Source organism: Cebus imitator, unplaced genomic scaffold (genome assembly GCF_001604975.1).
Source record: "Cebus imitator isolate Cc_AM_T3 unplaced genomic scaffold, Cebus_imitator-1.0 Scaffold716, whole genome shotgun sequence".
Taxonomy (NCBI): Eukaryota; Metazoa; Chordata; class Mammalia; order Primates; family Cebidae; genus Cebus; species Cebus imitator.
In genome coordinates, this window is record NW_016108031.1 from 28,924 (window position 1) to 56,568 (window position 27,645).

The 27,645-nt window shown below is 42.7% G+C and overlaps 1 protein-coding gene across 2 annotated transcripts in view; it reads right to left on the bottom strand.

Moving 5' to 3' along the window:
- The window catches only part of GATB (glutamyl-tRNA amidotransferase subunit B), an 81,304-nt gene that overhangs the window by 26,147 nt on the left and 27,512 nt on the right, over positions 1-27,645 (bottom strand). The window contains exons 3-6 of one of the 2 annotated variants that reach the window (XM_017518950.2): positions 13,303-13,416; positions 10,781-10,979; positions 9,912-10,034; positions 1,960-2,073 (exon numbers count right to left, since the gene is read on the bottom strand). In XM_017518950.2, coding sequence (XP_017374439.1) covers positions 1,960-2,073; positions 9,912-10,034; positions 10,781-10,979; positions 13,303-13,416 — 550 coding nt within the window. The remainder of the gene's footprint in view (positions 1-1,959; positions 2,074-9,911; positions 10,035-10,780; positions 10,980-13,302; positions 13,417-27,645) is intronic. The other variant, XM_017518951.2, reaches the window with a different exon arrangement.

The window sequence follows — 27,645 nt, forward strand, 5'->3', positions numbered from 1 at the left end:
ATCCCCCTGCCTTGGCCTCTCAAAGTGCTGGGATTACAGGCATGAGCCACTGAGGCCGGCCTGCTAAGCCTCTTTATGAAAATAGCTTGAGCCTCTACCTCAATTTTCCCTCCCACCATGTACTACCCTCTCTTGCCCAAATCTAAACGCCTTTATCTGAGCTGCTAAGAGGCAGCAACACCAAAACATGTCACTTACTGCTCCCCATCTCTCCCCAACTCCAGTCATCTCTTTGGTTGACACAAGATGATGGCTAAAAGGTCCGACACAGGGAGGAAAAGGTGGTGGAAAAAAATCACAGGCTTGGAGAATTGAGCCCACAATAGTAAAGCTTTGGTTCTTCCACTCTGAGTCAGACCACAGGGAGAATTCTCCCTCAGATTGGTCCTCCAAAGAGTTCTTCATAGGACAGGAGGTTAGGAACAGGCAAAAAAATGCCAGGGTCTCCTTCACAACTTGTGGATGACTCTATCTAAAATCTGGCTGCTGTTATTTTTTTAGGTTAACATCACCACCTCTTAAAATAACCGGCCCCAGTACACTACTACCTACAGGGGGAGGTAGAATTTCCCCCATTTATTCCAGGCTTCCCCCTCACCAACTCGGCTTATAAGGGTTTTCCCTGACTCAAACCTGTCATGGCTTCAGGAACATGGATTATGTCCCTTTTCGGAGGCAGAACAGTTCATCTTTAGTCTGCCTTCATATGGGAACCTACCCCTTCCCTCTCTGCTCCCATAAGTTACTCCCTTGGCCACTTTAATGCCTTTTTCCTGAAGACTTTGGCAACACATTCAGTTGTCTTGGTCTCTGTGCACTCTTGAATGGGTACACTTCAAACTCCACCCTCCCTCTTCCTCTCTAGATTGCTTTGGTTTTAAAAAATCTTTTTAGTCCTCCAAGGTCCTCCCCTGTAATTCACAGTTAGCAATATCTATGGGACTATCCAGATGTTTATCATGCTAAACTATTTTAATTATTATACAGTTGTCATCAATGAAATACCCACAGTATGTGCTCCAGAAAGATTACTACTTGGCTGCATGAGCACAAAACGTATCAATTAAAAAGACTATAAAAAGCAGGAAAACATATTGACCATTTAGTTCAAGCCATGGTCAATCTAAAATGAACAGCCATGACTTCATAAATCTCAGACCGGTCAGAAAGAAGGTAGTAAATGGTAAGATACAGCCACGATGTTTTGTGGATCCTCTGATAAAGAGGTGGAGTCTAATTTCCCCTCAAGACTGCTTTGAATTCAATCTATTATTTTTCTTAGTCTCGCTCTGTTGCCCAGGTTAGAGTGCAGTGGTGCAATCACAGCTCACTATGACCTCAAACTCATGAGCTCAAGCGATCCTCCCACCTCAGCCTCCTGAGTAGTTGGGGCTACAGGTGTACCCTACCATGCTTGGCTAAATTTTTAATTTTTTATGGAAATGGGTTGCTATGTTGCCTGGCTCGTCTTGAACTCCTGGCCTCAAGCAATCTGCCCACCTTGGCTTTCCAAAGTGCTGGGATTACAAGCATGAGCCACTGTGCCAGGCCTCAATCTGCTTTGAACAGAACACGTTGGAAGTGACACCGTGTGAGTTCTATAGCTTAGGACTCACTTCTGCCTTCATCCTCCTGAAATGCTCCCGCTGCCTAACAAGAAAGTCTAGGCTAGGAAGTGAGTGAAGAAAGGCCACATGGATGGAGAAGCCCAGCAGACATTGGCACCGAGACCCCAATGCATGAGAAAGGCCATTGCGGACCCTTTGCCTCTGCTGGCCTGCCGGTGTCCCACAGCCACGTGAGTGACCGAGGCAGGACAAGCAGAACCACCACCCGATTCATGGAACTGTGCAAATGAAAGTAGTTCTTGTGTAAGCCACTAAGCTTCTGGGTTGTTTGCTACACAGCAAGAAAGAAACAACAGGAAGAAAGACAAGAGGAGTGGCAGCTGGCATTCACCTATGGCTTTGGCCAGGAACCTGATGCTGTTGAGATTCTTCACTTCCGTTCTAACGCCCAAAGGCTCCCCAGGGTGATGCACGGATATATTGGCATCCACTCTCAACTGGCCCTCTGGAAAGAGAGAAAAAAACAACTCCTTAGAAATTCTTCGAGGTGACATTGTCTTTTAAAGGCAGGGGGTGTCAAAGGAAGCAGCATCTAACTCTACCTGCTGTTTAGTTACAGCAGTCTGACTTCAGAGAAGGCGCAGTTGGTTCTGAAGTACACAGCTGCTTCAGAACCTCTTAACCTCTTAACCTCTGGCCACTTAAGAGGAGTTACAGACCTAAGGCATCTACGGTGTGTGCCTGTACATGTGAGTGTACACAGGTGTGAGTGCTTATACACAAATGGAAGAGAAGTTTTAGATACACCAGCTGGAAGGATCTCATTTTTCTGTGCTAAATAAGAAAAACAAGACTATTAAAATGGAGATTGACTATGTAGTTTTCTACTGAAGTTTTTTTCAAACTGTAAGAGCTGAGTTGAGGAAAGTCCTCAAAAATGACTGATAGCCCTACACTGCTCTCCAGTGGAATGTGGATTTCTAACAGTGACTCCAGGAGATTTACAGAAGAGTCCTTGAGAATTTGCAGCTCAAGGGCAAGAGCTGAAACCCGGGCTTTCCCCCTCCTCCTTCCTCCAGGTACTATAATAATCTCTTCCTTCCACAAACATGACTCCAAATCCTTCCTGACTGCTGTAAGGATTTGCTACAGCAGAAAGCACTGTTAACGAAGTCGGGAGTCTGTAGAGGGACTCAGAGAGGTCCTGACCCCATTCTGGGAAGACCTTCCTGGACCCTCGAGGCCCCTCAGATTAGGAGCAGCAAGCCTTAAAGAAGTAGGCAATGTGTGGGGAGAACTGAAAGGCTCTTGAGGAAGAGAGAGAGAACAATCCCAAGACAAATAGATGCAGGTAAGAAAGAATCACATTTGGCACCCTAGAAAGTAAAGCTCAGATCCTTTGTTCTCCAACTTCATTTACAACATTTACAAGAGGACAAAGTAAGAAAACAAAATTCTGGATTTTATGTTCCTAGTTAAGTTTTTAAATTAAAAAGTAATTTGCCAAACCTGAGTGTCTGGATGGGCTGAATAAATTAATTTAATATTCCAAAGCAAAAGCATCTTAAAATAATAAAGTAGTGAAAATGAATTCCATGTCGAGAAAAGGAGATCCTTGGAACTGGTTCTCTGTCATTCTCCCAGTGCTGGGTTGTGGGGCCTATACCAAGCTGGACGTTGGTGGCTGCCTGCGGCTGACACCTTGCCACTCACCCTCAGAGAAAGGGAAGGGCTCGCCCAATTGCCACCCATGCTGACAGGGAAAAGATGCCTCTTAGCTCAGACATGACTCTCTCTCCAGCACAGACTTCTCAACACTTTTACAAGAATTCCGTAGCCCCTTATTTGTAATCCCTTCTTTTGGCAAAATGTGTGTATCTGCAGCATCTCCGGAAGCCCCAACTATTCCTGACATCATGAGACTCTCGGTCTAGGCACGCTGAGGTCATCTTCAACTTCTCTGTTTTCTTTGCTCCTGATACCCTAACTGGCAACTAGCCCCTACCAGTTTGAAAGCCTCCAAATATCCCTCATGCCTTCCACTCCCTTTCCATTTCTGTGGCTACCACCCTTGCCTGAGGTCTCCAAACTTCAGGCTTAGGTTATAAAATCACATCCTGACTCTTAACACAGTTCCCTCCTTGTCTGGGGACTGCAATGTGGCTGTGACTTTCATCCTGCTACAATCTGGGTTCATCATTCCTGCTGTTCACTCGACGGCACAGACAGCTCCTACTGGATCATCTCAGCTCCTCTGCTTGGCGCTCTGTAGCTCTCATCGGGTTTCGGTCGACATGACCTGTATCTTTCCACTGCTCATTCCGGGAGAAAGCTCTCCTCCAATCAGGGCAGCCTTCTGCATACACATCCCTGTCTGCTCCACCAGCACACTCTATCAGAGCTTCTGTCCCTCTCCTTGTCCTTCAAGGTCGCACTGTGTGTTACTGCCTCCTCCTAGAAGCCCTCCTCAGCAAACTGGCCTGCACTGGTGGGTCCCTTAAACTATCAGAATACTCACAAACTATACTACAGAAATCAGTATGTGACCATAGGCTACTATGCATTGGCCTCATCTTTAAGGCCAGAATGGAAGGCCCCTGAGGACTGGCTGGATTCTAACCCCCTCTTGGCTTCTCAAGGGCATCACTCTCAGTTATCCCTTCTCTCCCATACCAGTCATGACTCTTTCTCAGTATTCCATCTGACATACACGTATGCAATAGGATTTCTCATTAAATGAACAAACAGAACCCCAAAACGTATTCCCTTGAACCCAGTTCTCACTCTATCAGTCACTCAGCTATCGTTTCTCTGGTTTCTTTTTCAGCAAAGCCTCTTAAACAAGTTTTGTTTGTTGCACACGTTGTCTCCACTATGTCACTTCCCATTTATTCCTAAACCTATGTCAGCCTGGCTTCTCTCCACGTCTCTCTAAAAATGCCCTTGTCAGAGTCACCAACAATTTCATGGCTGCCACATCCAGTGGATACAGGACACACGTCTTCACCTACTGGACACCTTGGCAGCATGTGACACAACCACCAATCCTTTCTTCTTGAAATATCTTCCTAGCTCAGCTTCTGCCATCTTTTGCTCCCAATTTTCCTCCTCTGGACACTTTGGTTCCATTTCATTTGCCGATGCCTTCCTTCCCAGCCAAGCCCAGAATCCTCTTCTTTATCTATACTCTCTGGGTAGGCGGATACAGTTTTAACACCACCTAGTGCTGATGATGCCTACATTTCTCTCTTTAGCCCACACCCCTCTCAGCTCCACACCTGTAGCTCTGATATCTATTTGACACCTCCACTTGCACTTGGAGGTCTCACGGGCATCTCAGTTTCCAAAACAAAATCCTGATTTGGTCCTGCACAAAGACATTCTCATCTTCCAATTTCAGTAAACAGCACCACCATCTAGCTCCTCCAACTGTCCTAAAGGCATTTTTGCTTCCACCCTGTCTCTTACCTTCACACCAGCCTATTTCTAAAAACCATCTTGTATGTACCTCTCTCTCCATCTTCATCTTCACTACCACCAGTGCCGTCCAAACAGCATTGTCTTCCATCTGAACTACTGCAAAAGCTTAACTGGTCTCCTGGCTTCTACTCTTACCCATCTGAAATCCACTTCCCACAGAGCACCCAGAGCGCTTTCTAAAACATTAATCAGACTATGTCCTTCCCTTGCTTAAAAGCCTTTCAGTGATTACCACTGCACCTGGGTTGAGAGCTAAACTTCTTGCCATTATCTCTGATCTAGCCCTTGCCTGCCTTTACAGTGTCACCTGATGCCACTGCTCCTTCTGCTTCTGGCACAGTGGCCTTGTGGTACCTTGCTTACCCCAGGGCCCATTCCCAGCTCTTTCTCACCTCAGGGCCGTGGCCTTAGCGGTTTTCTGGAATGCTCATCTCCTGGCTCTATGCTGCATGGGCCTTGAGTCATTCTTCAGGTTTTAAATGATTGTCACCTCCTCTGAGGGGCCTTTAAAAAACAACACTGTCACCTTCCAATGTTACTCTGTAGCACTGCACCCCGTTTATTTCCTTGAAGCATTTGTCGCTGTAATTATTTTATTTCTCACCCTTACAAATATAAAATCCATGTGGCAGGAACAATGTCTTGTGTGGAACCTAGAGCTGGGTCTGGCACATGGTGACTGTTCAATAAATTAAATCTTATTGAGCGATGAATGCCAGAACTCTGGCATCTTCCCGAACAATGAGTAAGCAGACTGGCTTCTGTCTCACAGTAGGTTCCCGGTAAGTTCTACAGTTCTGTCTGAATAGGACTAATCTGCAGTTGGAATCCTCTGAAAGCCCCATTAAGCTCAAAGGAAAACTTCCAAAGTGTGCTGAGCTCCATCGAACCAAATCGCAATACTTGGGAGACAACTTTTTTTGAACTCGGGGAACCATCAATTGGACCTTGCTTCCTTTTAGAAATGAAAGCATCTTTCACAATTTAGAATTCTAATTTGGAAGAGGAATAAAAGCATGAGTTTCAGTCTCTCCCAGAGAAGACTACACTACATAAATACCTGAGAGGAATCATTTAGTATCCTGCCGTGTTGAAAGAGAGTTCGCTAGCTTGGATTCAAATGCAGTATCAAACATTAATAAAAGACGTGCTATCCAGTGAAGACAAAATACCTTTTAAACAAATTAAGTTAAATTGCCTCAAGTGCACAAAAGCTTTACTAGTTAGGTTTACTTCAATGCATTCCACACCACTGAGGGAGAGCCTTCATTCACACATCATGAAAATGTCATCAGGCTCAATTTCTATCTTCTAGAAGTAGAGATTTATAACAGCAAAACTAAAAAAACTATACCACTGAGCACTGTGATACAGTACAGTTTCATATTTTTCTCTAAAACACATTCACACAACAGAAATATAACATCAAGATAGAAACTGTGTCTGCAAACAGCAGGGGCCCAAAGATGTGGTGGGGAAGGTCTGTTAAGCCATCTTGTTCTGATCGCTGAAAAATAACAAGGTTTGACCAAAAAAAAGGTGACCAAATTTTACTGAACATATTTTACAAAGCTCATTCATCTAGATGAGTGGTAATTCCATAAAAGTATTACTACTTATTATTGTTAATAAGAGTACCTAACAAGTACCCAGCACAGGCTATTTTCCAGACCCTATCCTACATTTTCTAGACGTTAGTACATTCATTCCCTACAACATAGCTTTAGTCAGAAGTCACCAACGCAGGGGCCATGAGCAGGTACTGGTCTGTGGCTTGTTAGAAACTGGGCCGCACAGCAGGGGGTGAGTGGTGGGCAAGAGAGTCAAGCTTCATCTGTTTTTACAGTCACTTCTTACCGCTTGCATTACCCTCTGAGCTCTGCCCGCTGTCAGATCAGCCACGGCAATAGATTCTCATAGGAGCAAGAACCCTACTGTGAATTGTGCATGAGAGGGACTAGGCTTTGTACTCCTTATGAGAATCTATCATCTAACGATCTGTCACTGTCTCCCATCACCCCCAGATGGAACCATCTAGTTGCAGGAAAACCAGGTCAGGGCTCCCAGTGATTCTACATTATAGTGAGTTGTATAATTACTTCATTACATATTACAATGTAATAATAAAGTGCACAATCAATGTAATGCACTTGAATCATCCTGTAAAACCCCTCCTTCGGCCTTCCAAGATTCTAAGATAATCCATGGAAAAATTGTCTTCCAAGTTTTTAACTTCTCTGGAGCTAAAATGATTGGAGACTGTTGGTTTTGGTGACAAAGCCACTGAGCCATTCCCGAGGCATTTCAAACTTAACCTATCCAAACTGGAATTCTCTGTTTTCTCCCACAAAGTCATTCCTCTCAGCCTGCTGCCCCAAATCTATCAGATGGCCTTGATGACTTCCTTTCCTCTTTGGTTTCTTCTTTTCCCTTTCCATACAAAATTATTTGGGGGCTTGTTTTTTAAGCATGGAAAGGGAGGCTCGGAGAAATAAAACATTTTGCCCAGGCACCTACAGCTAGAAGTTGCAGGACAGGATTCCAAGCCAGATCCAGGAGCTGGCAGCCCTTGGCACCCCACCTTGCTATCCTGCCTATCTTAAGTTCGCATCTGTGATGGTCATGACACTGCCGTGGCTGCCACTAGGAAGTGGTATGATGCTGTGCTTAGAGAAAGGGCTCCAGGACCCAGACACACCTGGGCTCAAGTCCCAGCTCTGCCACTTCTTGTGAGCCCTGGGCAAATAACCCCACCTCTCTAAGCCTCAGTTTCCTCACCTGCAACAGGCAGACTCTACCACCTATTTCTCAGCAACGTCATAAAATTTAAATGAGATAATTAATTGTAAAATGCCTAGTGAACTGAAGAGTACACACTAATGTTCCAACTTGTTGATATTATTATCAGTGAAACACTTAGCATGTCTACTTCCGTACACATTCAACTTAACAAACTATTAATACTTTGGGCATCTCCTCGACAGAGGCCAAAGGCTGTCCACTGAGAAGGAAATGACTTGGAACCTGGGCTGAGCTGGTCTATACTCATCAGCAAAACTATCAGGAACCCATTGAACTACAGCCTAGAACCAATTAGGCTTCATTCCACAGCACCCTCGGTGTCCACTAGTCTTCAATGTCACCTCTTCAGGGTGGCCCTCAGCTCCTGAGCAGCAAGCTGCAAGGCCAACACAGCGTTCCTAAGTGGGTGGGGGGTGGGACAGAGGGATGGGCAAAGGAGAGGGGGCCAATGAAATGCTCACAGCACCAAAGAGCTGGCTCCCTGCAGACTCCAGGCCAACCTCAGCTCCCACAGAACTTTAGAACAACCAAAGCTACTCGGCTGCTGTGCTCAAAGCTGTTGGATTTGTATTTCAAAGAAACAAAAAGTGTCACAGCAAATGCAATTTAATGAACACTCTCAGCTGTCACTGACTGATGAGTTCTTGCCACTATGGTTTATCTCTTGGCAAGGACCCATATGGGACTATTTCTTAGCTAACAGGTGGCCTATTTATGATCCCATAGGGTTAGTAGGAATCACAGTTATTTTGAAGAAGAATGGGATAGTAAAAACTTTCTTAAAGCAATCAACACTTGGAACGTAAATGGATAACTATCTAACTTGCACATATTTCATTTTTGTTCTGTGGATTAAAAAAAAAAATAGTGGCATGAGCAATAAATCTCAAATTGAGAATTTTCTTCCACTAAAAGATAGTATCGTCTCTATAAAGAAATTTGTAGGCAGCTAACCTTTATGCCACTCAAACTCATGTGGCTGTATTTTTCTGGTCTTTAGCTTAAAGATAAAAGCAAATAAGCAAGTTCTGTCCTCAGATTCAACATGTACCAAGGCTCGGATGTTATAATATGTTGCTTGTAATATCCTATGTGACAAATGTGGCACTACAAATCCAGAAGTCCCCCTGTAACGTGCAAATACATTATGTGACATGCTAAGCTTGGTAAACAGTATTATCAACCAGCATGGAGATGAACATCATCATCAACAGCATTTCCTGGGTGCCTGCTGTGACCGTTGAACTGTGCTATAGAAAAATGCAATTGTAGATGCAGAACCTGTATTTTTGTCTCCTCTCCATCAAGAAGTGCTCTGAGGGTGGCAGAAGTTTTCAAAAAGTCCCAAGGAACAGAGAACAGGATAAAACGATGGCAGAGACTACCCTTTAGGGACTTACATAAGAACAAAGCAGTACCAGGCCAGGGCAAAGGACACCTAGAGCCATGGAGAAATTGAGTGTGACCAAAACCTGTGATCTTTATATGCAATTTGCAAACGTTTAAAATGTGTAGTCTGCTTGGTCCCAAGGGTGCAAGTGTTTCTTTTGTTTTAGTTTCCTCCTATATTTCTACTCAATTAAGATTTTATCTCAGGTTAAAGTTTTCATCATCTTGGCTTATAGTCAATATAATTTGGCTTCAGCTGTATATGGATGAAAAATCTACAAAACACAAGAAACAGACCCAAAGGAAAGATGCAACTAACGATGAAGTGCTATCTATACAGAACTCACAAACTAAGAAGTGTTCTTCAGAAACACAGTGTCTTCTTCCTAAGAAAGACTGAACTGTTCAAAGCCATTATTTCATTAAGGGTTTGGTGTCTCTGCACTGTTATTGGTCGTATATTTATATCTGATTGGGGGTTCAGTAAAGAATCCGAGGAAAATTCTAAAAAAAAAAAAAAAAAAAACCAAAACAGGACTGCAAAAGGCTGGGGACAAAATGGCTGCAAACAACATCAATATAACTGATGATGGAAAATAAAACTGAAGTCACAGAAGTTCTAGGAGGCGGGAAGGGGGAGGGAAGGAAGAATGCTGCTTTTGTGGCTTCTACCTGCCATGTTCGCCTGGCTGGTTCCCAGGGTCTGAAGGATCAGCTGCAGCTCCCTGACAGCTGTTGCCGCCTCTTCTCCACAGGACAAGTCGGGTTCCAGGACCACCTCCAGAAGGCCCACTCCTACCAAAGACAGGCGGAGTCAGCCTCACTGCAGCTCTCCAATTTCACCAGCAGAAAAATTAGGCCTAAGTTTCAGGAAACATTGCCTTACTGAAGGACTCTCAAAGTGGTTCTAGCTTCTGAATCATTCTTCCCTCACACTTTTTTCGTTTTGGAGGTGTCATCTCGTTCTGTTGCCCAGGCTGGAGTGCAATGACACGATCATGGCTCACTGCACCTCTGAACTCCTGGGCTCAAGTGATCCCCCCACCTCAGCCTCCTGAATAGCTGAGGCTACAGGTGGATGGCACCACACCTGGCTGTTTTTAATTTTTTTGGCGACTAGGTTTCGCTGTGTTGCCCAGCCTCATCTCAAACTCTGCGTCGGTTGATCCTCTGACCTCAGCTTTCTGAGTCATTGGCATTACAAGTGTAAGCCACCACCCCTAAGCCCTGCTTTTCGATTTTTAACTGTTTCACCCCTTTTAATGACTGCTTAAAATATCTAGCTCCTGGGTCTGCGACTAGGTGGTTAAGTTTGTCTAACTTCAGGGGTGAGTTATTAGCAAGCCTAACAGTGATCACAGTTCAAGCCATGCTCACTAATCACCTATGCCAATCCCAATGCTGATATTTTGGTCTCCATCTGTCAGGCTTCTGTGACTGCTTTATCAATTTGTTTAGGAAAACTCTGGTGGGGAAAAAAGGGGCCTACAATCCAAGAACTGAAGTGGGAAGGAGAAGTAATGAAAACACTCCAAGCCTACCCGCCCTGTTCAAATCAATGAGCGTCTGAGATCTTAGGTCGTCGTGGAGGCTTTTGCCACTGTCTTGCTCCAACTGGATCTGCTTGACCCTCACCGTCTTGGGGATCACCTGACCCCGCTCCTTCCCTGCAGAGACGCCATATGTCAAGCTCCCATTCACAGCAATTGGGAGCCTCTGCTGCGTAATCTGGTAGCCTGCCTGCACACAAACATAGGGTACACACAGTCACTGGTCAACACATAAAAGCTAGGATCCAGTTTACTATCCCTTTTACAATCACACAAAGATAGGCTTACTTAAAGCAAAAACAGTAACGAGAAAAATAAAAGAAAAGGAGAAGAAAAATTAGTTGCCGCATTGCGGCCATCATTGAGCCTGGTCCCCTGTTCCTGCCGTCATCCCTTCACCTTCCCCAAATCCTCCACCCTCAATAAGCGCAAGAAACAGCATGAATTCATCCCATCACCCTCACTAAAGTGCTGTATTGGGGAACAACAATAATCTCATTGTCAGGGGCCCCTAAGAAAAGAATTTACTGTTTCCGTCCAGCTCATTAGCCTAAACTCTGCATCTCATTACCGGGCTCCTGGCAGACCCTCCTTATTCGGAATGCTGGCTAAGCACTTTGCCATCTATTCTTCACACGGCCAACAGCAGTTGCTAGTGTGTGTTTAAGCTTGTTTGGTTTCTGCTTTTTAAAGGAATCAATCATGGTAGCTGCCCTCCCTGACCCAACTTCCCTAGCTCCTCTAGCCAGAAAATGCTGTGACACTCACCCTCCGTTAACGGAAAGCATATGGTACTAAAGCACTGACGGATCTTGCAAGGATCCCTCACCTGCTTCTAAATGGAAAGGAAGAATTACTTTCAAATGGACACATGCATCAATATGCACTAAAGAGATGGCAGGTCAATGAGGAGAATTGAAGAAGAACAGAGAATAAGAACAAAGGCATCTGCAGCACTTGCTAGGTCCCAGACGCTGCTCTCACTGTGTAATGCTCAGTTAATTCCACAACAACCCTAGAAGAGGAACAAGGCACGGAGAGATCAGGACCTTGCCCAAAGCCACATACAAAGCTAGTGAGCAACAATGTCAGCGTCTGAATTCAGGTGGTTAGGCTCCAAAATCTGTGTCTTTCACCACTTGGCCAGCCAGCAGTTTAAGAACTTTAACTGCATCAGAAATACCACTGTGTTTGTCAAAACATAGACTGGTTGGCCTGACCTCAAAGATTTCCGATTCAGTAGGTTGATGGTGGGCCCTGAGAATTTATGTTTCTGACCAGTTCCCAGAGATGATGATGTTAGTGCCCGGGGGACCACATTTTGAGAACCCTGCAAAAGGGTAACCCATTTTCTATGCTAAGACAGGAAGTCTCAATTTGTAAAACTAAGCTCTGGTTAGGATTGATGGATAAAATACAGGATGCCCAGTTAAATCTGAATTTCATAAACAACGAATGCTTTATTAGATAAGTATGTCTCATGAAACTTGGATTATCTGAACTATCTGGGCCAGAAAGACCAGAAAGCCACAGATGACCAAAACATCTCATTTTAGTCATATTATTACTAAATCTCCCACCTCAACCAAACTGTCACTCCTAAAAGATGAAGAAATGGAGTTTAATTATTTCTGCCCTGTGAAACAGTGGGCTTGCTGAGAGGCTGGAGGCCAGAGGGGAAAAGCAGCAGCCACTGAAGAATGCAGGTCTTACTTGGATTTTTTATTTAATTCTACTTGTGCCCTCACCCACTAAAAAACAGCTTACCCCAATCTTCAGTTTAAGGAGAACGAGGTGAAGCAACATCATTACTGTTGTTTTTCCAAATCAGATCAAACGAAACATTATTTCGGGAAACCCACTCAACATTTCAGTTTTGTTCCAGTTCAATAGTATGAAAAATTGGCTCTCACTCACATGGTGTGGTTTGAAGAAAAAAAACTTTTTAATTTTCGGAAAAAAGCGGGTCAATACAGAGTTTACTGCTCAGCCAATTACTGTTCTTGGTCCAGGCTTCTGTCCATGTTTCCGCTTACTATTGTCCACTTACTTGCTCCTTGTGAGATGACAGAAATGTCTCCAAAGGAGACAGCCCTATTATTGGGAACTTCAACTTAAAAGCGAGACGCTCTCCCTCTTCCGACAGAGCTACAGTATGCATTTACTGTTGCATCAGCCAGAGGCTTAGCTTTAGTACTAACAGGCAATTAGCACCAAATACCACAGCCCGGCTGAGCCTGAGAACACTGACTTCTACTCCCTGTGCAATTATGAGCGAGCCACCAGAAGCATGAGGCAAGCAAGAAGTCAGCAATCAAGACAATTGCATCCAATCTAGTAAACATCGGGGGCACCTGCCTGCATCAGGGCCAGGCAGAACTTCCCGCTGGGATGGACACAGTGCTGGCTGAAAACATGAGAGGCACAGCCCCTTTTCCTCACTCCGACCCCCCACAGCAGGGCTGGCTCAGCTCTGAGAAGTTGTAGTGGGGTGGATCGCAAAGTGTACTTACAGGGAGGTCTGCATAGAAGTAGTGCTTCCTGTCAAACAAGGACTTCTTGTTTATGTGGCAGTTCAGAGCCAGGCCTGTCATCACCGCCGCTTCTACACACCTCCTGTTGAGAACCTATGGGAACACAACACAGTTCCTCTCAGGACCGCAGGCTGAACAAATGCTTCTCCCACACACTGACATCCTCGCTGAATATGCAACTTGGCCCTTCAACAGGCATTCTCTCTGGTTCTCTGGGTGGGCAGCTCCAGTTCACAAGCTGACTCTGTTTGCCTGGGACTCAGAGAAAGGACATAAAAAAGAAAATGCATGCAGCAGTGGGTCCCACTGGGCACTTAATGAACTGCCACATCGGAGACCCCTTTCCCCGAAGCCTGGCATCAAAGCTAACAGGAAGAGTCCCAGAAAAGCTTAGCAGAGTGCTTACTACATAGAATAAATCTAATCTTACTCCCTCTACAAACAGAATGAAGGGCCGGTCAGAAAACACAAGAGGCCCTGATTCCTGACAGAAGTTCTGATGAAGGGTTGCTTTACTTTGACAGAAAAAGAAAGAACTTCTGAAAACGACAGGGCTATAGCCATTTTCTCAAGGGCTAGGAAATGTGGCACAGCTGTTGCCTGGCTTTCTGTCTATGCCAGGCCAACTCCCTAAAAGTGGAACTCCTATGGAGGGCCTGCGCCACACACCATGCTGCTGACTCTCTAGGAGCGCCTGGCATTCCAGTTCCTTCTGGGTCCCACCCTGCCCCCCTTACAGGAGTGAATGACTAAGAAACGGCAAGCACACTTCCCAGCACCAAAGGATGTGAACAGCTTTTAAGAACCCTGGGGGTTTGGAACTAGACAGACAACGAGAGACAATGTAGCCTAGAAGAAAGAGCATTCAGTTCTTAAGTCAGGTCTGAATCCCACTTTTGCTACGTCTGTCACTAGGAGCCTCCATTTCCTTGTGTCTAAAATTGAGATTTAAGATCTACTTTGCAGAATGGATAATGTGATAGCTGGAACACCTGCCCTAAGGTAGAGACTCAGTAAATAGTTCATTTCCTTACTCTACTTTGGGAAAATTTGGGAAGATGTCATGTTTGCAGATGAAATATATTTCTATGTTTTACGAGGATATTTATGATGTTCTTTGGTATATTTAATATACTATTTCTATAGATAAGGCTTTCTAATTGAGCATTTCTACATTCAGTATTTTATTTCAGCCTCATAGCAACCCTGCAAATTAAGGAATCTGTATTATTCCAATATTTCAGATTAAAAAAAAACAACACTAAGATCCAAAGAGTCTAAAACATTTGCCTAAATTCACAGAACTGGCAAGTGGTGAAGCTGCCTGTAAAGCCCACACATGCCCTGGCCTAGAGGTGCCCAAGAGAACTTCTGTGGTTCAGGGACTGGCTCTTTGGGCTGGGATGATGAGTGCTGACCAAACACACAGATTTTAAAAAGAAATCCGTATGACAAAATGTAAAGGGCATTTCTACTTACTGCAATATGCAGTCACCAAAGAAAAACCAAACAAATCTCCCTCCTAGTGACAACATCACACCCTTCTTTTTCAGGTCTTAGGTTATAAGATGGAGCCATCTCACAGTTTATATTTGGAGTTCTTCATTCTGTGCCTAATAACATCAGCTCTGCAGCAATAAAGGTTTTCAAGAAAAGATGTGTGGGGAACAGGAAGCTCTAATTATTGATGTTTGCACTTGCTTAATGTTTGGCATTTTACTGAGTGGCTCTTACTGAGATACAAATACAGATGGTAATCCTGCCAAATCCAACCCTGATGATTTGGGTCCAGGCACACAGAACGTGAAGCTGGAGTCCTGACCCTGGGCTTTGCTCTTACCGGGGCCAGAATGTAGCCAGCCAGGGCTGGCTCATAAGCTGCCTTTCTCCCTGGTCTATACCAGTTCTGCTTTATCATTCCCTCTGCTTTCCTAACCACTGCTTTTGCTCTCATTTCAAGCCACTTTGCCTCTGGGGCCAAGCTGCTTCCTCCCTAGGCATGAAGAGAACCCAGGTTATTTTGTTTATTTTTGAGCATGCATCTAGCCTCCTTGTGGGTGAAGAGTTGAGGGCGATCACATATTCTCACTGTGTCCGTGTACACACAAGTGCATGGGCACTTCATAAACCACCACTTTGCAGAGAAGAAGGAGGCGGCAAAACACACAAACATTACAGTGATACTGAATATGCTTTAATCTTTTTTTTATGATTTAGAAGGCATGAAGTACTTCAAGGTCAGAATTATAAGCATCAATCACCACATACTACAGCTGTACAGAGGGGCTAGTAAACAGGGAGAGTGCCAGGTAAAAGAATGCCAAGAAACAAAGGAATTTCCTAGGATCTTAGTCAAGCTGCTTGTGACAGATGGAGGTCCAGGTCAGCATGTTCTGAGGATAGGACACAGAATGGGAAAATTCAACTTGGACTGTCTTTACTCCAAAAAAATTCTTAAATGTCTATAAAGCACTAAACAATAGGGATACAGAGACAAATAGGACCCTATCTCTGCTCTCAATGAATCAGCAGTAGTCACAGGAATCTGCCAGCATCTGCAAACCCTTTTCAAGTTTGTCTTTTATACTAGGTTGATTCTGCTAAAAATGTAAATCTGTGGCATTCTGTTACCCGAAGTCCCTCAATGGCCCCTGATGTTCCCACGACAAAGGCCAAGCTCTTACATGATCAAGCTCTTGCCTACATCTTCAATTTCATCTCCTACCAAGCACCCCACTCCCTGACACCTCTGGTCTAGTTCTCCTGTGCAAATCATGCTGATTTTCTGAGTCTCCCCATTCTTATTCCCTTCAAAATCCTGGTGAGATGTCACCACCTCTGTGAAACCTTCCTTGTTGTTCTTTCTGTGTACCTCTTCTGACCTCCTACACACTCCCATCGGTGCTTCTATCACAACGGATTGAATTTGTTCACATGTATTTCCACACAATTGCAAGTTTCATGAGGATAGAAATTGTTCACCCTTGCATCCCTGGAGCCGAATACAGAGCCTAAAAAATAGTGATGCTTAATTAACGTGTGTTGAACTCAAAGGAGGAGGGAGGGGATGGGTATCAATGGAAAGTTTCAGAGAGGCAGTGATACCCGTCTCCTCTAAAATGTTACCTGCTACATGCTGGCCTTCAAACTTGTTTCTGGAAGTGCCCTGAAGAGACAACTGATTGTGTGTGATACCATTAAAGATTAACTTAAAAACTCAAAAGACTAACTTGTCTTGAAGAAAGTACGTTCCAGAACATCTTTGAAATTAAATGACTACAAAGGATCTCAGGGTTAGCCACAGCAGCTCTCATTTGGAAGAAGGCAGCAATCGTTGGTACTCATGCAGTACACCTGTCTCAGCTGGGCCTTCAGAGGCTTCTTTTTGGCTTAAGGAAGGGTCGGCAGTGAGTATTTATTGTGTCAGGAGGTGTGCCGCCTGTCACACACACATGCCATTGAATCCTCTCATTCCTAGGGTAGATACTATTATGATCCTCATGTTACAGTGAAGGGAAGCACAGAGATGACGCAGTTTGGCCAGGGTGACACATAGAAGTGGCAGAGCCAGAAGTCAGACCCCAGAACCCAGGCTCTCAACCACTATATTCGATCTGAAATCTTACAAGATAAAAGCATGTTAGTTTTAGCTATCAAACCTACTAACACCAGGCCATAACTACAGAGCAGCACCTCAGCCCAAATCCCACTGTGCATCATTTAAGACTGATGCTATTTCTAGTGTGTTTCTTTCTTCTTGCCAGTTTCTCCCTCTGTAGGTTTGTTTCCAGATGTTGAGCTCCCAGAGGGCAAGCACTGTGTTCTTTTAACTACATGAAAGAACTCAGTGTTCTTTCAGTGCAGTCTCTGGCATGTGGAAGATTTGGTGATGGGTAAGCCTCCATGTTTTCTCAACTAGCAGAGGATATTCTATTGCCAGACTTCAGAAACTCTGAGACACAGGTACTCATACAATGATTTATCAAATAAGAGGCTAATTCTTTTATTTAATCAGAAGACGAGAAAGCTGTGATGGGTAGAGGTAGGAGATGAGACAAATACATAGTGGGTGGCCAACAAATTTTATGACTAGTAGATAGAGATAAGGCACATCATGGCCAGGAAAGAGATCCTGGGGTGGTGGGTGGCGGGAGTAGCAGACGGTTTTTAACAAAGAATTGCGTGTTTGGCTTACTTATAAGACCTGAGTAGTGCTGCAATACTAACTTGTTTGAAACCTAAGATACATCCAGCTCATAAGGCACCATAAACAACTCAGAGTTTGCATGAGACCTCTAAGGGGACACGGCGACCCCAATTTGAGAAACAGGCTTCTAGTTTTAACATTTATTTAGCTAAACCCGACAAACATTCCCTGATCTCTGAGACCATCATTTAGCGACAACTCCCAACGCTTTCAAAAAATCACCAAGTTCTACACATTCTACTTTCTTGACATACCTTGATTTTTCCCCTCCTCCTCAGGCCTTCAGTTTTAATTCAGATCTTTGTTTAAACACCAACTGCCCCTACCAGGACTTCTGCCACTTACCACCTGGCCAGAAGGTTTCTCTGCCTCTATTTCCAGCCCTCTAATCTCTCTTCCACACTTCTCCTAGGGTGACTTTTTTGAAGGATAAGCCTATTCATGTAATTCCTCTGCTTAAAATCCTTTGTACTGCTCCCCAGTCCTACCAGAATAAAGTCCAAGTGCCTGGCAGGGGCTTCAATGCCCTTGGTAGTCCAGCTCCGACCACCTCACCAGCTTCCTCTTCCTCCAGTCCCCCTGATCACCATGTTCCTGCAGCCAAGTGTTAAACATGCTTTTGTACAATCTGCTGCTTCTGCTGGGAATGGCCTTATTCCTCATCTGCTTGAGCAAGACCTTAGTATCTGGCAAGACTCTCGGATGTCACCTCTTTTGTGACATCTTTCCCACCACTATTTCAGTCTAGGTCTTGTTCCTTTTAGCTCCCCTGGTGCTTGGAGAATGCACTGTGTCTCCAAACAGACTGAGTTTCTCCAGGGCAATCAGGTCATTTTGTATTACTCTTTTTTTGCCCTATCACTGAAATATAATACCAAGCTGATTAAGTGAGATAATGAATAATTTAACATTTCTTTTATCAACATCCAAAAGACTATAAGCTGGGACATAAAAGCAAAAATGTTCTACAAAATATATGGATCAGGGAAAAGAAACCACTCTTTTAACACAGAGACTTTATTACACATGAGAGAAGAGCTGAAATGTCCAAGAGGGCACAGCTGAGCAATTTAGGAGATTTCCAACAGCAGGAAGCCACTCCTATCCCAGGTTATGGGACCATCAGAGGATGCTAGAAACACACTAGAAGCTGGAGCCATGGGTAAGACCCATCCACTACCAGAGATGTTGCTGGAGGCAGACAGTGAAGGCGAAATACCCTCTTGCTCCTTTCCTCCTACCTCTAGTCTCTCATCAGAGCCTCCTGCTGGCCTGACCCAGGCAGAAGCCAGCTGAATTGTAGCTCTAGGATCTGTAGCAGCCTCCCTGCCATTCAGTTTGGAGCAGAGAAATGGTGTTAGCACAGAGCTGAGAGCACACAGCCATGACCACCACAGCAAATCCACAGTTCTATGTTCATTTCTGCCATTTTTTTCTTTTGATTAATAAGCAGCTATTCAACAAAGCAAATGCCACTCTCTAGTCTGTCCAATCAACCTAAAGCTGAAAATTTTGTGGACACCTTTTTCACATGCATGGAGCCAAGAATTATGAAATGCAACTAATTTCTAAGGAACATTTGTGATAACTCATCTGGATTGAACTGAACTATAAATCTACATTAAATACCAGGAAAGGGTTTGTTAAGCATATTAACAGAATTAAAGAAGATTATATAACCTACTTAAGTCCATAAAATATTCTCTAGGATTTTTGTGCTTTTATGTGAAATTCCACTAATTACAAATAAATCTATTCACAAAAGCCAGTCTCTAGGATCTATACTGAGAAATATCTTGTTATGTACTTCAAAGGAATAAAAGTGAATGTTTTTCAAAATAGTCTGCAATTCATACCATTTCTCTCCCCTTCTTACTTTGCCCTCAATTGGTGAGCCCATGATGCTTTAATACCCAAGTTGGTCCAATAAGTACCAGTACATCCTTAAAAAATTGAGGTGACATGGCAAGACTAGAGTCCTCACTGAAAATCCAGTTGGCAATTCCCCTTAAACATTAAAACAAAGAGTAGAAGGTGATGTTTTCCAAAAAGCCCACATGGGAATTACTCTTTGAAACTGATGCTACACATGACAAACCTGATAATTAGGATATAGCATGGTAAATGCCTTAATTTATGGAGAGAAAGCAATTAAGATTTATTAAGTAAAAAGAAGGCAGTAAAACAGGCCTTTTTCTTACTGCTAACCATAAATTTGTCTCAAAGCATGAACTCCCTCTGATTCGTATTCAAAGCAAAAGTTACCACACAGATAAATTTTCATTACAGTTGAGAATATTGCTCCCGTTTCCTCACCCCTACACCGGTTCTCACCACTGAGCCCTTTTATCATCACCCAAAACAAATACAAAACCTCTTGTGCTATAATAATTAAGCTTGCTGAACTGGTCAGTTAGTTAATTTTTTAAAGTGGAATTTTACCATCAAAAGGTACTCCTTTTATGTAGATACTAAGTACTTATGTAGACAGAACCACATATACATGTTCTTTATCCTTAAACATAGGCATTGCCTAGGGACAAGGAAAATGTGAAGGCTATGTTCCCTCTTTTGTTTAAATCCTTCTTTCACAAAAGGGAAAGAAAATCAATTAGCCATCGCACAGGAAGCAGCTCTGATTCCAAAGAAAAGTGTAGTCTGGCTGGTTCAGCTGTCTGTCCTCAGCTCCCAGTGTCCTCTCTAATCTGAGCTCTCTTATACTAATTTCATTCCCCAGGGGCAGTCAGAAGCAATGGGAGGAAGTTTTCCTTGGCCCAGAGTGTCAAAAGTCCTATTTTTCTTATCTGGGATTCCATCCTCTTCCTGCCTTTGCCTATCTAGCAAGCTCAGGAGGCCACAGTCACCATGAGACATATCTCTCTTGTTTCTCTTTTCTTCTTTTTGAGACAAGGTCTTACTCTGTCACCCAGGTTGGAGTGCAGTAGCCTGATCATAGCTCAATGCAGCCTAGATCTTCCAGGCTCAAGCAATACTCCCACTTTTGCCTCCGGAGTAGCTGGGACCACAGGTGTGAACTATCATGCCTGGTTAATTTTTTAATTTATATTGTGTAGAGACAAGGTCTTGTTATGTTGCCCAGGTTGGTCTGGAACTCCTGGGCTCAAGCAGTGTGCCTGCCTTAGCCTCCCAAAGTGCTGAGATTTCAGGCTTGAGCCACCGTACCTGGCCCTCTATTGCTTTTCTGTGGACCACTGGAATACTAAGATCTGAGATTCACCTCTGGGATTGTAGAAAAAGGACAGAAAAGTCTTTGGCCTATATTAGTCCTAGGTCCACCCCTAACCTATATGAAAAGAGCTCTCCCATGATACAGCTGGTTTGCTTGGATTTCACTTTCGGATTGGAGGCCAATGGCCCAACTACTATAGCGTACATTTGTAAAGTCTCATACTTGGCCAGTTGGCCATGCTAGATAGGGAGATTACAGTGGTTGGCAGCAAGTAAAAGACATGACTGGGTGTGTGGGTTAACTGGTCTCTATTCCTTTTTCCCACAACATTCTCAGCAGTTACTAATCTGGCATTACTCATTCACCAGTGAGTAATGCCAGATTATGTTTAATTATGTTTGCTTTAGGAATAGACAGTAAGAGAAAATAATTGGCCTGGACCTTTCAACTTGAGATTAACCTGATCTCCGAGGAGACTTATACTAATTGATGAACTAAGGCAAAACTGAGTCAGAAAGAACAGAATCTGAATCTCACTCCTCACACTAGCCATGTGATCTTGTACAAATTACCTTACCTCTCTAGGCCTTGCTTTATCTGTTTAAGGAAGAATAGCTATTTGACAGGAGTGTTCTATGAATTAAATAAAATAACTTCACACATGGCAGATAGTAATACTAGTTTCAGAATGAAAGTGTTATTAAATGCAAATTGCCCATCTCAATCAAATCTTTTATATGTAAACTTTTCTAGGAGGCACGGGAATTTGATGAGAAAAGGTCTAAACAGCACCACAGATCCATTAGTCTGGATTTATAACCCAAAATAAGGCACAACAGATGCTGAAATTATGTATTATGTCAACGTAATATTTCCCCCTTAAATGATAACCAACACCTTTCGTGATAATTACTTGTGTTATCTCCAGTGCAACAGAGACTGTATTTCTTAATGTCTTGGGGAGTTTATATGAGTTCATTTTCTTGGTTTTATAATGAAACAAGACTTCCTGGATAATCTTGTATGCTTTCCCGTGGCCAAAAAAAGCTCCCATGTGCAAATAAAAGAAACTAGCTTTTAACAGGCTGAAGTTACAAACCAGTTAACTGAGCCAATTTTTGCTCCCAACTCACTCTTGCTTGCCACACATCTGTAACTTCCTGTCTTCTAAGCTAGTAGCTACGTTTGAAATTCAATGAGAATCGATGGAGAAGAGATGTATAAAGAACATGGGAATCAAGTAAAAATACAAAACCAAACAATCAAAAAACATTGTTCTTTCTGAATACAACTATAAGATATGGCCAGGAGCTTTAATAAAGAAAGATTTCTCCTACTTTGACTGAATATTTGTTTTTCTCTTGTTTATAACTTTTAAAAAAGTATATTAACATTTAAAAAGCTAAAACACAAACTCATTCATTTTAGATTTGCTCCAGGTTGAAATTGCCAAGTCTTTTCCGACCTGTCCTAAAATTTACTCATCAGACTCTACACCTGGAGACATCTGATGGAATGGCAAACTATTTCACATCACCAAAACCTCAAGAGGAATCAGTGATGGTAACAAGAAACATTAATTTCATGACTGAAAAGCTCTAATGATCAGAGCTATTCTTCTTTATAGATAAGATTAGTATTAAGTTAAAATATTTTACTATTGCTAAGAAACAAAACAACTGACTTGAACCAACCAAACCCTAAGTAAGAAATGCAGCTAAGTATTCACTATTGATATGAATACAGGATCAGGTATGAACAAGGCCTACGAATATCGGAAACAAATTCCTGGAGACACACGCCATTTTGTCAAAAGTGCACCTGCTATATACTCACTGTTCTCACAAATGTCCTGCGAGGTGAGTCTTTGGAAGAGTCTATCAGGAAGAAAAAAACTACCTTTAATTTCACGCATCCAATAGTAATGAATACAGCATCTTCTTAGAGGCTTCTTTGAAGTCATAAAATCATGGAGGTTCAAAGGAAAAAGAAAGAAAAAAAACTTCCATAGGACTAACTCCCTATTTCCTTAATTATGTTTGCTTTAGGAATAGACAGTAAGATAAAATAATTGGCCTGGACATTTCAAAACTGTCAATGTTATGAAGAAAGAAGGAAGAGAGAGAAAGAGAGGAAAGTAAAGGAAAAGAAACAAAAAGCAAAAGGTCTAAAGAGACATGGCAGTAAAGGCAATGATTGGATCTTTCGTTGGGGGACAAAATAAAGGACAATACTGAGACAACTGTGCAAATCTGAATATAAACTGTGTTTTAAATAACAGAATTCCATCAATGTTAGCTTTCCTGAGTGTGAAAATCATACTGTGATCATGTAAGAGAACATTTTTATTCTCAGGAGATAGAAGCTAAGATATTTAGAGAGGAAGTGCCATGATGTCTGCAACTTACTCTCAAATGGCTCATCCAAAGGAGGAAAAAAAAAAAATCTAGGTGCAGGATGGCTTTCACTGTACTACTCTTTCAACTTTTCTGTAAGTTTTATTTATTTATTTTTTTAATAAAAAATGTTGGGCCGGGCGCGATGGCTCACGCCTATAATCCCAACACTTTGGGAGGCCGAGGCGGGTGGATCATGAGGTCAGGAGATCGAGACGATCCTGGTCAACATGGTAAAACCCCGTCTCTACTAAAAATACAAAAAATTCGCTGGGTATGGTGGTGCAGCCTGTAGTCCCAGCTACTCAGGAGGCTGAGGCAGGAGAATTGCTTGAACCCAGGAGGCGGAGGTTGCAGTGAGCCGAGATCGTGCCATTGCACTCCAGCCTGGGTAACAAGAGCGAAACTCCGTCTCAAAAAAAAAAAAAAGTTGGAGAGAGGGGAAGGGTTAGGTAATTCTCCTATCTAGGTAAGATGTTACAAGCCTCCCACACAAAACTCAAGGAATCTATAGCTATGAAGAGTAAAGGGAGAGACCCTAAAGGAGGCAGGAGCTAGATTGCAGCTCCAGACAGAGCAGCATGTGGAGGCTTGCACTGTGAATTTTAGGTCCAGATCAACTGCAAGTACAGACCAGCAATCCTGAGAGGACCCACTGGCCCTCTAAAGGAAGTGGACTGCTCCTACAGGACCCTGGAGACACCCCAAATACTCTGGGAGGTGCAAAGCCTGGGCAAGTTTTCAAGCCCACTCGCCCTCTGCCTGGAAACAGACTCGGGGCTGTTGCAGGAGACTCGGTGTGAGTGATGACAATGGCCCTTTGGTTTGTGTGGGAGCTGGGTGAGGTCTGTGACTGCCAACTTTGCCCCACTTCCCTGACAACCTGCATGAGTCAGCAGAGGCAGCCATAATACTCCTAGGTACACAACTCCAGTGACCTGGGAATCTCACCTCCATCCCCCACAACAGCTGCAGCAAGACCCACCCAAGGAGTCTGAGCTCAGATATGCCTGTACCTGCCCCCATCTGATGGTCCTTCCTTACCTATCCTGGCAGAGGAAGACAAAGGACATATAATCTTGGGAGTTCTAGGGCCCCACCCACCACCAGTCCCTCTCAACAATATTATAGTTGATGCTCTCTGGAAAGTGCCACCTCCTGGCAGGAGGCCAACCAGCACAAAAATAGAGCAATAAACCACCAAAGCTAAGGACTCCCACTGAGTCCACTGCACCCTCTGCCACCTTCACAGGAACAGGCGCTAGTATCCACAGCTGAGAAACCCATAGGCAGTTCACATCACAGGACTCTGCAGACAGCACCCAGTACCAGCCCAGAGCCAGGAAGACTTGCTAGGTGGCTAGACCCAGAAGAGAGACAACCACCACGGCAGTTCAACTCACAGAACGCCACATCCACAGGAAAAGGGAGAGAGTACTGTATCAAGGGAACACCCTGTGGGACAAAAAGATCTGAACAACAGCCTTCAGGCCTTGACCTTCCCTCTGACAGAGCCTACCCAAATCAAGATGAAATCCTTAATTTATCTGAAAAAGAATTAAGGGGGTTAGTTATTAAGCTTATCAGGGAGGGACCAGAGAAAGGCAAAGCCCAATGCAAGGAAATCCAAAATATGATACAAGGTGAAGGGAGAAATACTCAAGAAAATACATAAAGAAAAAAACAATCAAAAATTCAGGAAATTTGGACACACTTTTAGAAGTGGGAAATGCTCTGGAAAGTCTCAGCAATAGAAGTGAACAAGCAGAAGAAAGAAATTTCAGAGCTCAAAGACAAGGTGTTTGAATTAACCCAATCCAACAAAGACAAAGAAAAAAGAATAAGAAAAAATGAACAAAGACTACAAGAAGACTGGGATTATGTTAAATAACCAAACCTAAGAATAATTGGTTTTCCTGAGGAAGAAGACAATTTAAAACCTTGGAAAACATATTTGGGGGAATAATCAAGGAAAACTTCCCCAGCCTTGCTAGAGACCTAGACATGCAAACACAAGAAGCACAAAGAACACCTGGGAAATTCATCACCAAAAAATCTTCACCTAGGCACACTCTCATCAGGTTATCCAAAGTTAAGATGAAGGAAAGAATCTTAAGAGCTGTGAGACAGAAGCACCAGGTAACCTATAAAGGAAAACTTGGATTAACAGCAGATTTCTCAGCAGAAACCCTAAAAGCTAGAAGGGATTGGGGCTCTATCTTCAGCCTCCTCAAACAAAACAATTATCAGTCAAGAATTTTGTATCCAATGAAACCAAGCATCATATATGAAGGAAAGATACAGTCATTTTGACACAAACAAATGCTGAGAGAATTCACCATTACCAAGCCACCACTATAAGAATTGCTAAAAGGAGCTCTAAATCTTGAAACAAACCCTGAAAACACATCAAAACAAAATCTCTTTAAAGCATAAATCACCCAAGACCTATAAAATAAAAATACAAATTAAAAAAAAAAAGAAAAACAAATGAACAAAAATACTCAAATTACGCAGGCAACAAAGAGCATGATGAATGCAATGGTACCTCACGTTTCAATAATTACACTGAATACAAATGGCCTAAATGCTCCACTTAAAAAGATATAGAACTGCAGAATGGATAAGAACTCAATCAACTATCTGCTGCCTTCAGGAGACTCACCTAACACATAAAGACCCACATACACTTAAAGTAAAGGGATGGAAAAGGCATTTCATGCAAATGGACACCAAAAGTAAGCAGGGGAAGCTATATTTATATTGGACAAAACAAACTTCAAAGCAACAGCAGTTAAAAGAAACAAAGAGGGGCATTATATAATGGTAAAAGGCCTGGTCCAACAGGAAAACACCACAATTCTAAACATACATGCACCTAACACTGAAGCTTCCAAATTTATAAAACAATTACTAAGAGACCCAAGAAATGAGACAGACAGCAACACCATAATAGTGGGGGACTTCAAAACTCCACTGACATTACTAGACAGGTCATCAAGACAGAAAGTCAACAAAGAAACTATGGATTTAAACTCTACCCTGGAACAAATGGACTTAGATATATATAGAACACTGCATCCAACAACCACAGAATACACATTCTATTCAACAGCACATGGAACTTTTTCCAAGACAGACCATATGATACGCCATAAATCAAGCCTCAATAAATTTAAGAAAATTGAAATTATATCAAGCACTCTTTCAAACCACAGTGTAATAAAACTAGAAATCAACTCCAAAAGAAACCTTCAAAACCACACAAATACGTGGAAATTAAATAACCAGCTCCTAAATGAGCATTGGGTTAAAAATGAAAATTAAAAAATTATTCAAACTGAATGACAATAATGACACAACCTATCAAAACCTCTGGGATACAGCTAAGGTGGTGCTAGGAGGAAAGTTCATGGCCTGAAATGCCTACATCAAAAAGTCTGAAAAAACACAATCTAAGGTCACACCTCAAGGAATTAGAGAAACAAGAACAAACCAAACCCAAAAACAGCAGAAGAAAGGAAACAACCAAGAGCAGAACAGAACTAAAAGAAATTGAAACAAAAAAAAAATACAAAAAATAAATGAAACAAAAAACTGGTTCTTTGAAAAGATAAACAAAATTGATAGACCACTAGCAAGATTAACCAAGAAAAGATGAGAGAAAATCCAAATAACCTCACTGAGAAATGAAACAGGAGATATTACAACTGACACCACTGAAATACAAAAGATCATTCAAGGCTACTATGAACACCTTTATGCACATAAACTAGAAAACCTAGAAGAGATGAATAAATTCCTGGGAAAATACAACCCTCTTAGCTTAAATCAGGAAGAATTACATACCCTTAATAGACCAATAACGAGCAGAGAGATTTGAAACAGTAATTTAAAAATTGCCAACAAAAAAAGTCCAGGACCAGATGATTCACTGCAGAATTCTACCAGGCATTCAAAGAATTGGTATCGATCCTTTTGACACTATTCCACAAGACAGAAAAATAAGGAACCCTCCCTAATTCATTCTATAAAGCCAACATCACCCTAATACCAAAACCAGGAAAGGACACAACCAAAAAAGAAGATATCCTTGATGAACAATAGATGCTAAAATCCTTAACAAAATACTAGCTAACTGAATCCAACAATATATCAAAAAGATAATCAACCATGATCAAGTGGGTTTCATACCAGGGATGCAGAACAGGTTTAACATATGCAAGTCAATAAATGTGATACACCACATAAACAGAATTTAAAACAAAAATTACATGATCATCTCAAGAGATGCAGAAAGAGCATTCAACAAAATCCAGCATCCCTTTATGATTGAACCCTCAGCAAAATCGACATAAAAGGACCTAACTTAATGTAATAAAAGCCATGGCAAACCCACAGCCAACATAATACTGACTAGGGAAAAGTTGAAAGCATTCCCTCTGAGAATGGGAACAAGACAAGGATGCCCACTCTTGCTACTCCTCTTCAACATGGTGCTAAAAGTCCTAGCCAGAGCAATCAGACAA